The sequence below is a fragment of the Jaculus jaculus genome, chromosome 14 (genome assembly GCF_020740685.1).
Source record: "Jaculus jaculus isolate mJacJac1 chromosome 14, mJacJac1.mat.Y.cur, whole genome shotgun sequence".
Lineage (NCBI taxonomy): Eukaryota > Metazoa > Chordata > Mammalia > Rodentia > Dipodidae > Jaculus > Jaculus jaculus.
Window position 1 is genome coordinate 3,079,365 of NC_059115.1, and position 13,860 is coordinate 3,093,224.

A 13,860-nucleotide genomic window follows, 5' to 3' on the forward strand; every position below is an offset into this window, starting at 1 on the left:
AGGGTCGCCTCAAACTCACCTACCTCAGCTTCCCCAGTGCTGGGATTAAAGGCATGCGCAGACATACATGGCTATGCTTTATTTTTCTTTTCTTTTCTTTTCTTTCTTTCTTTCTTTCTTTCTTTCTTTCTTTCTTTCTTTCTTTCTTTCTTTCTTTCTTTCTTTCGGTTTTTCACCTACCTTTATTTTAAAATTATTTTTATGTATTTATTTTAAAAATATTTTTATTTACTTGAGAGAGGAGGGCACAGAGAGAGAAATAGGCAGAAAGAGACAGAATGGGTGCACCAGGGCCTCCAGCCACTGCAAATGAACTCCTAGACACATGTGGACGGACCCCTTGTGCATCTGGTTAATGTAGGTACTGGGGAATCAAACCTGGGTCATTTGGCTTTCTTTGCAGGCAAGTGCCTTAACTGCTAAGCCATCTCCCCAGCCCTTATTTATTTTTTTGAGGTAGGGTACTCTACCCCAGGCTGGCCTCGAATTCACAGCAATGCTCCTACGTCCGCCTTCCAAGTGCTGGGATTAAAGGCGTGAGCCACCACACTGGGCTATGTTTTTTTTTCTTCTTCTTCAAGGTAGGGTTTCGCTCTAGCCCAGGTTGACCTAGAATTCACTCTAGTCTTAGGCTGGCCTCGAACTCAGGGTGATCCACCTACATCTCTGCCTCCCCAATCTGGCTTTTGTTTGTTTGTTTGTTTGTTTGAGGTAGGGTCTCACTTTAGTATTGGCTGACCTGGAATTCACTATGGCTCTCAGGGTGGCCTTGAACTCATGATGATCCTCCTACCTCTGCCTCCTGAGTGCTGGGATTAAAGGCGTGCACCACCATGCCCGGCTTTATGTTTTTGTTTTTAAACTTATTTTACTTATTTTTTTACTTATTTTTACTTATTTTACTTATTTGCCAGAGATGGAGTGAGTATGGGTGCGCCAGGGCCTCTTAAAAACCAACTCCAGTGCCTATTAGTACATCCTGATGTAGGGACACCGTCCTCTCCTCTCGAGGACAAGAATCTCAGAAAGCAACAGGAAGCCCAAAGAGCCGAATGTAGGCAGGTCAGAGGTCAGACCACACTAAGAAAAGATGGATGTGGGCTGAGGTTTAGTCAACACAGACTTAGCCTGCAATGCTGGTACCCTCTTTTTTTTTTTTTTTTTTAGGTAGGGTAAGTTCTAGTTAGCTAAGAAGACTGTATACAATATCAACTTGTACCTCACTTTCACAGCTGGTGATGTAGCTACTCCCAGAATATAAGCAGAACCTTCTCTGCTGAGATTTATGAAATTTTCTCTTATACCCAGAAATGTTTGGAACACACTTTTAGGGGTTTAGAGCAAAACAGACAAACAAAATGGCTTTGGACTCTCTTCCTAGGTTTTACAAACCCAGGCATCATACCCTGGACTCTAAGAAGTTAGTCCTTTGCCTTACAGTTGGCCTTGTTCACATGACTTTCATGCCTCTGGGCCAGGAGGCCGCAGCCTGGAAGACCACAGGTAAGCTGACACAGCCCTGTCTGGTGCCCAGCAAGCCATGCTAGTGTGAATGTGAATGTGTCCCCACAGCCTCAGGGGTGAATGTGAGCGTGTCCCCTCAGCCTCGGGCACTTAGCCCCCCTGTGAAGGCTCTAGCAGCCTGTAGGAAGGGGCATGTCAAGGGAGTGGATTGGATTCTAGCCCAAAGGTGTGTAGAAAGCAGTGTGAGCTTGCGTGGTGTGCGTTTGCTGCTGGCTGGTTCTCTTCAGCAGCTAAGACAGCAGCACTCAGCTCTCACGCCTGAGCTCAGAATGCCCACTTGGCTCCTGACACAAGTGGGAGACAGTGTGTCCCGAATGTGACTTCCTTGGTTGAGCTTCATGGCCGATCTGACCACCAAAGGAGGAAAAGACAGGGGGGCTCTTTCTGGGAAATCCAACAGAGGTAAGTGCATTAACCACTGCTTGGCCTTTCAGGACAAAAGTCCAACTGGGCCCAACCAGACTAAAATTTCAAAATGCTCTCACAAAGAATGGAGCAGAATGAGGTCAAGGTGGGGCTAGAGCTCCAGCTTGGCTGGTAGAATGTTTGCCTGGCACACTTAGGCCTTGAATTCAATCCTATAGCTCAATAAATAAATAAATAAAACCAAAGGGCTGAAGAAATGGCTTAGTGGTTAAGGTGCTTGCCTGCAACACCTAAGGACCCATGCTCAACTCTCCAGATCCCACGTAAGCCAGACGCATAAAAGAGAGGCATGCAGAAAGTCGCACATGCCCACTAGGTGGTGCAAGCATCAGGAGATCTGTTGTGGTGGCTGAAGCCCTGGCGTACCAATTCTGTCTCTGTCTCGTCTCTGCAGAGAGAAGCTGGATGGGCCCCTCAGTGACGCGCGGGCTGGAGCGGCGAACCGGTGCTGCTGTACTGCCCCCACCCCCCGCCTTCCCAGAAGCCCCTGGGACGCGGGTGACGTGGTCTGTAGGTGATGCCTGCAGACTCTTCCCACCAGCCAGCCACCACACACATTCGGAAAGGCACTTCAGTGAGACGACAGTGGGTCTCATTCTGCTTGCACGCTCACTCACCTACCGGTTCTTAGCCAGCACACACACAAAGGCAATCACAGACCCACGAGTAGAGAGAAGACAAATGAACTTCCTTTGCTACTCGAGGGACCTTCAGGACACACACCAAGTACAACGCCGCTTAGGCAGCCAGTGCGTGAGCTCTCTGTGCTGGTTACTTATCCTCTGAAAGAGCTGAACACCATGGGTCATCGTCTTGTCCTGACTCAGCTGAAGTGAAGGGACAAAGCACCACAGGTATTCTAGACCTTCTGTCACACACAGCCGAGAGAAGCTAGGCCACCCCAGCATGCACAGCAGACAGTCACCTCCAGCTTCTCTCTCTGACCTTCGTCTGCTGGGAGCTCATCGGGTACTAACCAGGAGATGGAGATTCAGATGATAAAGTTAGTGGCCACAAGTGTGTGGCTAGAAGCAGGGTTCAGGCCCTAGTCTGTGAATGTTATGGGGGCTGCTAAGGCCCAGCCAGCACACCTTACTGTGGCCCAAACCCAGTACAAGCTGCACTCAGACAGTGACACACAGAGCCCACGAGTGCATCTCCCACTGTGGCCAACGCCTGGCCAGCACCACTGCTGTACAGCATGATGGAGAGAGAAGAGCGAGAGGGCAAGGGGTCCCCTGTAAGTACCTGATCTAGGATGTAGTTGCGTTTCTTGCGTGCAGCAATCTGGATGAGGCGGTTGAGGCACTGAGTGGCCTGCTGGATCAGGACGTCCCAGCGGCCAGCGTAGTTCCGCTGCCGGCGCAGGCCCATCACCTGCAGGCAGGAGTGGTGAGAGGTGCTAGGAGCAGGAAAGCACTCAAGGGCAGGACACCGGGAAGCGAGAACTGCTAGTGCAAAGGCCACCCTCACTTACCCGCATCTTATCCATAATGGCGTTGGTACCCAGGATGTTGTACTTCTTGGTAGGGTTGGAGGCTGCATGTTTGATGGCCCAGGTGGTCTTGCCCGCTGCAGGCAGGCCCACCATCATCAGAATCTACAGGAGGAGGACAGGGAGAGCGGGCTGTGAAAGGGCAGCGGCATGTGGCAGTGGCAGGGTACTGCCCTAGCTTGATGGTGACCTTGATGCTGACTCTGCACTTCCTTGATTGTCACTGGAAAATGAAAACAGTAGCAGCATCTGTCTCATACTGTTATTGTTGGGATTCAAAGACATGAGGCTTGTCAGATTCTGGGTGCAGGCCTGGCATAAGGTGATCGCCAGGAGTCCTGTCTCTGTTGCAGAAGGATTAGTGGGCTGTGACAGGGACAAAAGGGGAAGCCCGTGTGAACTGGGCTGGCCTGTGGAGGGTGTGACAAGTGACAGAGTCTTGGGGTCTGAGCCAAGGACCAAGCTGTACATACAAGGTCAGGAGTCCCATCAACCAGCACGGTCAGAACGCAGTAAACAGCACGTGCAAACAAAACACCTAATGACAGGGGTCACTAATTTTCGCAGCCACTAAAATGATGTTCAAAGGCAATTGTGATGTTGCATGCCTGCTGGTAGTTCTAACTATTTTGGAACACAGTGATACTGTATCAAAGAAGATGTGCAAAGAGAGGCTTGCTTTCTTTATTTTTGGGCAGTCTTTATTTACTTGAGAGCGAGAGAAAGAGAAAGAGGCAGGCAGGAGAGATACAGAACGTGCATGCCAGAGCCTCTAACCACTGAAAATAACTCCAGACACACGTGTCACTTTGTGCATCTGGCTTATGTGGGTCCTGGGAAATCAAATCTGGGTCTTTTTTTGTTGGGGGGGGGGGTTGAGGTGGAGTCTTCCTCTAGCCCAGGCTGACCTGGAATTCACTATGTAGTCTCAGGATGGCCTCAAATTCATGGCAATTCTCCTCTGCCCCCAAGTGCTGAGGTTAAAGTTGGGCTCCACCATGCCCAGCCTGGGTCCTTATTTTCTTAAAGGTACTTTGAGAGAGAGAGAGAGAGAGGCAGATAGAGGGAGAAGAATGCAAGTACCAGGACCTTTAGCCAGACTCATGTGCCACCTTGTGTACGTGGCTTATATGGGTCCCTGGGAATTGAACATGGGTTTTGGCTTTGCAGGCAAGTGCCTTTACCACTAAACCACCTCTTCATTCACAGGATCCTTTTTTTTTTTTTTTGCAGGCAAGCAGCTTAACTGCTAAGCCATCTCTTCAGCCCAAGGTTTTCTTTTCTTTTTTTTAGATAGTATTTAGTTATTTACTTATTTATTTGGGGTGGGGGACAGCACAGGCACTCAAGGTCCTCCTCCTGCTGCAGATGAACTCCAGACACACATGACAGTTCGTGCATCTGGCTTCATGTGGGTACTGGGGAATAGAATCCATACTGTGCCTTTCATGGCTGAGTTATGTTTCCAGCCCTCAAGGAGAGGTTTTCATGTGGTAGGATAAAGTACACAAAATAATGTCAATTGCAAAAGACAGGGTATGAAGCTCCTTATATATAAGATCTCAATTATAAATATGAGGGAACATAAAGTATGTATGTATCACTCAAAAACAAAAACAAACAAAATAACTCCAAACTCTGAAAGTAAACTTATTTGCAAATGGTAGAATCACAGGGTAATTTAACATTTGTATAAACAACTTATGAGAACAGTGTGTTAAGGAAAAAAGGTCTTGGGGATTTTTTAATAGCTGAGATGTCTCAGCTATTAAAGATACTTGGTTGCAAAGCCTGATGTCCTGGGTTCAATTCCCCAGTACTCATGTAAAGCCAGATGCACAAAGTGGTGCATGCACCTGAAATTTGTTTGCAGCAGCAGGCGACCCTGGTGCACCCATTCTCTATCTGTATCTCTCTAAAGAAAATGATACTCAAAACTGTGCATGCCGGGCTGGAGAGATGGCTTAGTGGTGAAGCGCTTGCCTGTGAAGCCTAAGGACCCAGGCTAGAGGCTCGATTTAAGCCAGATGCACAGGCGGGCACATGAATCTGGAGTTTGTTTGCAGTGACTAGAGGCTCTGACGCGCCCATTCTCTCTCTCTCTATGCCTCTTTCTCTGTCTGTTGCTCTTTAAAAAAACAAACAAACAAACAAAAAACACCTGCACATTAGAATCAGAGCACATGGGAGACCAAGGCAGGAATACTGCTGTGAATTTGAGTCTATACTGGGCTACAGAGACACTGTCTCAAAAAAATCAAGTGGCCTAGAGAGATGGCTCAGCAGTTAGAGATACTTTGTGTATGTTTTAAGGCAGGGTCTTGCTCTAGCCCAGGCTGACCTGGAATTCACTATGGAGTCTCAGGCTGGCCTCGGACTCGTGGCAATCCTCCTACCTCTGCCTCCTCAGTGCTAGGATTAAGGGCCTGGGCCACAGGCCTGGATTTAAAGATACTTTCTTGCAAAGCCTGATGGCCTGGGTTCAACTCCTCAGGCCCCACGCAGAGCCACACGCAGAGCGGTGCATGCATCTGGAGTTCCTGTGCAGTGGCACGAGGCCGTGTCACACCCATCCCCCACCTTCCCATTCCAGTAAGTAAATACTAAAAGGAGCAAGACCATGTGCACAGCCACTGAGCCACAGGCCATCTGTCTTGTTCTTGGCCCTGGCAGGAGGCGAGAACTGCTCAACCCTGCTCAGGATCAGTGGGTGGCAGTGTGCACTTGTGCCTGTGTCTTTCTGTGGGAAGGAGCCTCCTGTCCCCCTCTGTCAGTCTCACTGAAGAGCAAACAAAAAGGTTCCTTCTGGAACCTTTCCAAGACTTAAGCAAACTCCCTTTTCAGCCATAGCCACACCAACGTCCTCTGTAGCTTTTCAACTCCAATCTCACTCTCTCTCTCTTTTTTTTTGGGTTTCTCGAGATAAGGTTTCATTCTAGCTCAGGTTGATCTGGAACTCTGTGCAGTCTCAGGGGGGCCTCAAACTCGTGGCAATCCTCCTACCTCTGCCTCCCAAAGTGCTGAGATTAAAGGCGTGCGCCACCACGTCCGGCTCTCAACTCCAATCTCAATCCTAAAGGGCTGGGTCAAAGACCACTTGTATAATATGACTGGTGACCAGTTTGTGTTCCTTTTCCACGTGCAGTTCCTTTGTGTTTCCTTGTGCTCCGGGTGGTCCTGGAGGAATGGCTCCCCATTCATGCTTCTAGCCCCACTCACCTCACACTCTGCCTTGCTCTTTGGTCCAATGGTGCCCCGGATCCGCTCACTGAGTGGAAGGTGCTGGATAAACGTGAAGCCTGGGAGGACAGAGCAATAGGGCTCTGCCCTCTGGCCAAAGTTGAACTCCACGGCGCAGTTCTTCACCAGGACATGAGGGTAGAGGGCCTGACCAGCCAGGGCTTCCTTTTGGACTCGGAAGGCAATGCCCATCCACTTCCCGTTTTTGGTAAAGGAAAGCTCCACATCACTTCCACATTCAAAGTCCTAGAAAGAGAGCACGGGGACACTGAGTATGCTGGTGTGTACCTGCAACCCCAACATTTGGGAGACTGAGGCAGATCCTGAATTTGAGGGCAGCCAGGGGTACATCGTGAGACCCTGTTAAAACCAAAAACACAAATACTAGAGGCAATAGTAGACTCTTGGCTTAAGGCAGATGGAGCCACAGTGTAGCACCAGGTACAGTGAAAAATACTACCATCTTTCTAGACTTCACTGATCCCTCCCTGACATTCAGACACACTGGGCAGCACCAGGGTGAGCTCAGAGCTCGACCTCAAACCCGACATCTTTACTCAAGATCTAGAAGTGTCAGACATGCAATGATTTTAGGAAGTCCTATTGGAATCTTGTGCCCAGTCTGAGATCAACATGTAGGAGAGGGTAATCCTGCCCTGTCCTCAGAGCTGATGTGGGCCGTCTGTAGAGACAGAGGTGAAAAAAGCAGCCAGGCAGGGCCTTTCTGGAGTTGAATTGAGTTCAGCTGACAAACTCATCTGTTTGCTCAGCACACATTCCTTGAGTTCCTGCTCCTCCTGGTGTGGTGATCAGTCCCTGCTGGGCTCAGGAGCCAGAAAAGGATTCATTCTATCGTCACAATTCAGTAAGAACACAAGTGGCAAGTTTCTGAGGAGGGACCCCACAAGCTAGATCTTAAACAGTGAGAGGACACAGACTGAGGTTGGGAATGCGCAGAGAACACCGAGTGTGCACAGAACCACACGTACAAACCTAGTGGTGAGGGAACAAAGGTCAGACAGAGAAGTCATCTGAGCCAAGCGAGACCTAGAGTCATCCACTCATTCTATTGTTGTGAGTTGCTGGGGTTTAGTGAACACTATTTTATGGCCCTGGGCAAGTTATTTCACTTGCTTTTCAAAAAAAAAGCCAGTGTGTGGCATTTTATCACACACAAGGTCTTTGTAAAGATTCGGTAGGTTAGTACATTGAACACACGATAAATACATGCTGGATGTGAACCAGGCACTGAGCATGGTGCCAGAGGCTGGGATGGGGAAATGGGAGGAACCATGGCCTCTTAATTCGTAAGGGGTTCTCCATGTCAACCCAGGAGTTTAGATCCAATGCTGATGGTGGAGCCAAGTACAGTGGCCAGGTCAAAACTGTGCTTCAGAAAGATCAATTTGGCTGTGGGGTAGGGCTGCTGGAAAAGCATAAAGCTTGGCACGCGACAGCAGACAGGAGCCAAGTGCAAGCTCTAGGGTTCAGACACCACAGTACCAAACGTGGGAATTCCTTCTCTCTGCGACTGAGAGCTCCTTAGGCTTGTTCTTAGGGAGCAGGGGAGGTCTCCTGAAGTGCTTCAGCATTCTCCATGCGTTCCCCAGGCCTAGCCCTCCACCGGTGCAACCCCAAGTCCCCTCACCCCAGGCACCCACCCAACTGAAATGTCCTCAGTCCCTGCTGAGTCTTCCCACACGGGCACAAGTGGTTCCAGTCACCTCGGACGTAGAAATGAACACTGTGTGCCAGCCTGTCTTGGGCCACCAGCTTTATTACAAGAACTTAGCACAGCGCAGAAAAACCAGCACCCCTGCTAGCAAACCCACCACCCACACAGCCATCTGTCCAAGGGGCCAGCAGAGTCAGCTGGGCACTTCCTTCTACCAACCGGTGCCCACTGGAGACCCAAGCCCAGTCTTGCCCAGGCAGCGCTCATGGAAGGCAGGCCGTGTGGCAGGCCGCCTCTCCTCCGGGCATCGCCTGCAGGCTCGAATCACGCCAGCCTCCACGCTGAGCCGTGACCTGCTCTCTCCACATGGAAGGTGTTTGTGAATGTTTGTGAACGGAGGACTAGAGAGCTGACGCAGACGCTCTCGCTTCTGTGTCCTCAGGCCATTCTCTTACACCTCCTTTATTCTCTCCAGTCTCCTTAAAGTCATGGTATCCTTTAATCAAAGGAAAGTGTTTTTTGAAAGCACAGCTGGATTTTGATGAAAAAAAAAAAAAATCAGAAGCTACAAAATGGGTCATATGATAAAGGTACTTGCTTGCAAAGGCTGTTGGCCTGGTTCAATTCCTCAGTCACCCACATAAGCCAGACAGGCATTTGTTTTGAGTGGCAAGACACCCTGGCATACCCCCCCCACAGAGACATACATATATGTGCAAACATGTAAACAAAAATTATCCGTGTGTGTGTGTGTATGTACTGGAGTATCAGGGCCTCCTGTTGCTGCAAATGAACACAAGCTATGTTTTGTGTTAGGCTATGACTTGAACCCAAGTCATCAGGCTTTGCAAGCAAGTGCCTTTAACCACTGACCCATGTTCTTAGTGCCTAAACATTTTTGCTAAAAAGGTATTTATTTGAGGGGGGGGGGAGGGAGAGAGAGAAAGAGGTAGATAGAAAGATACAACTAGAGAGAGAGGCAATGGGCTGGGGATACTCAGTGGGCAAAGTGCTTGCCGTGGAAGACTTGAGTTTGGGCCCCGGCACCATGTCAAAGCTGGGTGTGGCGGCGCGCCGTGCCTATGAGAAGGTGCACACAACACAACAGGAGCCTGGCGCTTGCTGGCCAGCTAGTCTAGTCAGCTTCATGAGCTCCAGGTTCACTGCCAGACCTTATCACAAAGATAAGGTAGAGCCATTAAGAAGGACACTGGACGGACATCAACCTTGGTTCTACACGTGCATGAGTCTGTGTAGAACACAGCACATATATGCAAAACAACAACAAAGCCCCCAAGACTTAGATGGTGCATAAGGGAGATGCTCAGGAAAGGACAGCTGTGCACCTATAAGAGTGCTGTGGGTTCTCTAGACAAAGTGCAGCTAAGCCAGGGCAGTGGAGGCAGGGGGATCAGGAATGCAAGGTCAGTCTTGGCTACACAGTGAATGTGAGGCTAGCCTAAGCTTCATGCCCTGTCCTGTCTCACTCCTCCCCACCAAAACACAGCAAGCCAGAGAAGGGTGCTTGGCATCTTCAGATCCCTCAGGGTTGACCCAGCAGAAGCAGGAGTGAAGGTCTGCGGTTCGTGCAGAACCCCACGATCGGACAGATGGCTCAGAAGACAATGACCCATAGATGACACATCACACTGCTGTGACCTCTTGGGAGTGCAGTCCTAGTGGTGGATGGTCATCCCAACTTAAAGTTCCTCCTTCAGGGGCTGCAGAGATGGCCTAGAGGTTAAGGCACTTGCCTGCCAAGCTTAAGGGCGCAGTTTGATACTCCAGAACCCACATACACCAAATGCACAAGGTGGTGCATGCATCTGGAGAACGTTTTCAGTGGCTGGAGGTCCTGGTACAACCATATTCTCTCTCTTGTAAATCATACATAAAAAATGATTTTAAAAAATCCACCTTTAGCCGGGCATGATGGCGCACGCCTTTAATCCCAGAACTCGGGAGGCAGAGGCAGGAGGATCACCTTGAGTTCAAGGCCACCCTGAGACTGCATAGTGAATTCCAGGTCAGCCTGGGCTAGAGTGAGACCCTACCTCAAAAAAGCAAAATAAAAATAAAAATAAAAAATCCACCTTTAGCTCAAAAGCAAATATGAATAACACTACAAATATACTCCCACCACAATGCAAAGGACTCACGTGAACCCAGTGTTATTCCAATGGGAAAGGATGGTTACACTGGATAGGAATTCCCTAAGCAGAGCCACAAAAATATCTCCAACTTACTCTCAGCAGCAAAAAGGTGAAAGGTCACCTTCAGCTGCGTCTCTGGCAGCAAACAACGCCTGTGGCCCACAGGGAGAGCCGCTCAGATGGGAGGGGCCGATGCCTGTGTCACAACCGGAGTGTGGAAGGCTCAAGTCCACGCAGGAGGGCTGCATCCACTACACCCACGAGCAATACTAGAGCACAAGCAGGCTCAGGCTGCCTTGGCCCTATAAAAAGATCTTAAGACAGTTAGGCAAAAAAAGCAGAAGGCGGCTGCCTTCAATCTTAATCTGCCTTTTCACCTTTAATCCCAAGGTAGGAGGATCACCTTGAGCTTGAGGCCACCCAGAGGCTTCTTAGTGAATTCTTGGTCAGCCTGGGCTAGAGTGAGACTCTACCTGGGACAGGGGGAGAAGCAGAAGGCAGAATGACACTTTTTGTGTGAAAGACAGCATTTTCTAGGATTTTCTAGGTACCAGCCCCCACCCTGTGGCTGTCCCTATGCACAGCAGGGGTCAGCAGCAGCAGAGTCCGGTTAGGACCCTTTTGTATTGGGGCTGAAGGGGGATTGAAGCAGGCCTCACTCTAGTCCAGGTAGATGTGCTGCTCCCTCTGTAGCCCAGACTGGCCTCAAACTCAGTGATCCTATCTCAGCCTCCCAAAGTGCGGGGCTTACAGATGGAAGCCACCATGCCCAGCTCTTATGTGCCTCTGCATCTGTAGCTCCCCACCCGCCCCCGCCCCGAAATGACTTGAAGTAACTGTTCAGTGAAACGTTTGTGATGGAACTAGTTGTGTCACCTGTGTGCACAGTGACAAGGCTGTTAAGTGGGAAGAACTACAGTTTTGAAGACGGTAGAGCAAAGGTGTCCAACTCTTGACACGGCACTGAACCCCACGTAGAGCTACCTGGGAACACACGTGGCCTGTGCGCTGAGGGTTGGACAAGCCTGCTAGAGTGTGAGTATAACAAGTTAATGTTGTTTCAAAACATGTTTTAGCCAGGTGTGGTGATGCCTGCTTTTAATTCCAGGACTCAGGAGGCAGAGGCAGGAGGATTGCTATGAGTTCGAGGCCACCCTGAGACTACATAGTGAATTCCAGGTCAGCCTGAGCTAGAGTGAGATCCTACCTCGAAAACAAAGAAACAACCTCCCTGAAAAATTTTATTAAACTGGCACAATAGTAGCAAACCTGTTATGGGGATAAGCAATCCCCTTCTAATTGGATTTGAGGCCCGGCTCTACAAGAGGGAGGTGACATGACGTGTGCGCTCCTGTAAATCTAATCAAAAGTCTAATTGTTTTGTGGGCGGGGAGGTCACAGGCCCTTGTGGGGAAGACACTGTTCTTTTGCTAAATGGATGTGAAGTGCCCATCAAACTGGTGCTTCTGTCCAGAGATAGTGCTGCCGTCAACTCTGGTCAGAGCTTCTTTACGCAGTGGGCAGTAGTAACTGCCCTCCTAACTGACTGGTCACAGTGACGAGAATAGGTGACAGCTGAGTACTCAGCCGTAGGAGGGACATTTACCAACCCCTCCAAGCCTCAGGGAACAGCAGGAAAGGGGCGGAAAGAATGTAAAAGCCAGAGGAACAGGGAGTGGTGGGGACAGACTTCTGGGCATGACAAGGCCATTGCACTACAGCTCACAGCAGCTGTGATTGTCAGCCAAGGTCTGCAAAGAACGGGCACGGGAACATCTTCGTGGAAGAAAGAGCACACTAGCCCCCTGCCCCTTGAGGATCTCTTTACAGTCAATGGTTGATGGCAGAGGGAGACATTTCCTTTAGTGATGCAGCCACTGGTAGCATGTCCATGTTCCTAATGAGACTCAATAGATCATTTAAAGAACAAAGATATGAAAGTATAAGAGGGATAAAAAAAGGTAATGGGGGAGTGTGACATAGTCAAATCGCACTACATATGTGTATAAAAATGTTGTAATGTGGGCTGGAGACATGGCTTAGCAGTTAAGGCACTTGCCTGCAAAGCCAAAGGACCCAGGTTCTATTCCCCAGGTCCCACGTAAGCCAGATATACAAGGGGGCACATGCATCTGGAGTTCGTTTTCAGTGGCTGGAGACCCTGGCACGCCTATTCCCTCTCCCTCTCAACTAACTAAATAAAACAAGCAAACAAAGGTGAGATTAGTCAGATGCTGCTGTCTGTGTGACTACTACAGCCTTCAGTGCACCTCAGCTCACAGTTGAGGAGCTGCTCCTGGGTCTGTGCCGTGTTTTTTCCCTGTTGAATTTCCTTTAGTTTGGAACTGACTACCAGACTTCCTGGGAGTCTTTTTTTGTTTTTTGAGGTAGGGTCTTGGTCTATCCCTGGCTAACTTGGAATCCACTACATAGTCTCAGGCTGGCTTTGAACTCATGGCGATCCTCCTACCTAGGCCTCTTAAGTGCTGAGATTAAAGGTGTGCACCACCACAATGCCCAGCCTTAGGAGTCTTTTTTTTTTTTAATAATATTTTTTGGCTTTCCTTTTTAAAAAAATATAATTATTTATTTGAGAGATCAAGAGGCAGAGAGAGAGAATGGGCACGCCAAGGCCTCCAGACATTGCAAATGAACTACAGATATATGTGCCTCCTTCAGCATCTGGCTTATGTGGGTCCTGGGGAATCGAACCTAGGTCCTTTAGCTTTGCAGGCAAGCACCTTAACCGCTAAGCCATCCCTCCAGCCCATGTGGTTAACTTTATTTTTTCCCTCAATGTAGGGTCTCACTCTAGCCCAGGCTGACCTGGAATTCAGTATGTAGTCTCAGGGTGGCCTCAAACTCACAGCGATCCTCCTACCTCTGCCTCCCGAGTGCTGGGATTAAAGGCGTGTGCCGCCACGCCCATCCATGTGGGTGCACGTGTGTGGAGGCCAAAGGTTGATGTCAGGTGTCCTCCTCCATCCTCTCCAGCAAGTCTAGTTCACTGTGGTGCTGGGGACTGAGCCCAGTCCTTCATGCATGCCAGACAAGCACTCTATGCACTACGATAGGGTCCTCAGTGTGAACTGTGTCCAGGGAAAAGGAAAAAGCAGGGCAGAGTGCAGGTGTGCCCACGTGAAGCCGAGAGCAAGACCACGAGGAGCGGCCTCAGAGCACACCTCACAAGGAGCGTCCACTGCTGAATGCTGAGCGCTCAGGAGTACTAGATGACCTCTGTGCCACCACTATTGTTACGTGAGAGTAGTGGGTGCACACTTGAAGCAGAGTTTGCAGACAGACTTGGGGAGATCCAATGGGGCTGTGAGTAGCTCAGCAGGACTGGG

The 13,860-nt window shown here is 49.6% G+C and overlaps 1 protein-coding gene across 3 annotated transcripts in view; it reads right to left on the reverse strand.

The window, feature by feature from the left end:
• Hnrnpul1 (heterogeneous nuclear ribonucleoprotein U like 1) overlaps positions 1-13,860 on the reverse strand; it is a 38,746-nt gene that overhangs the window by 8,171 nt on the left and 16,715 nt on the right. For all 3 annotated transcript variants that reach the window (XM_045133563.1, XM_004670371.2, XM_045133564.1), the window contains exons 8-10: positions 6,665-6,931; positions 3,428-3,550; positions 3,199-3,327 (exon numbers count right to left, since the gene is read on the reverse strand). In XM_045133563.1, coding sequence (XP_044989498.1) covers positions 3,199-3,327; positions 3,428-3,550; positions 6,665-6,931 — 519 coding nt within the window. The remainder of the gene's footprint in view (positions 1-3,198; positions 3,328-3,427; positions 3,551-6,664; positions 6,932-13,860) is intronic.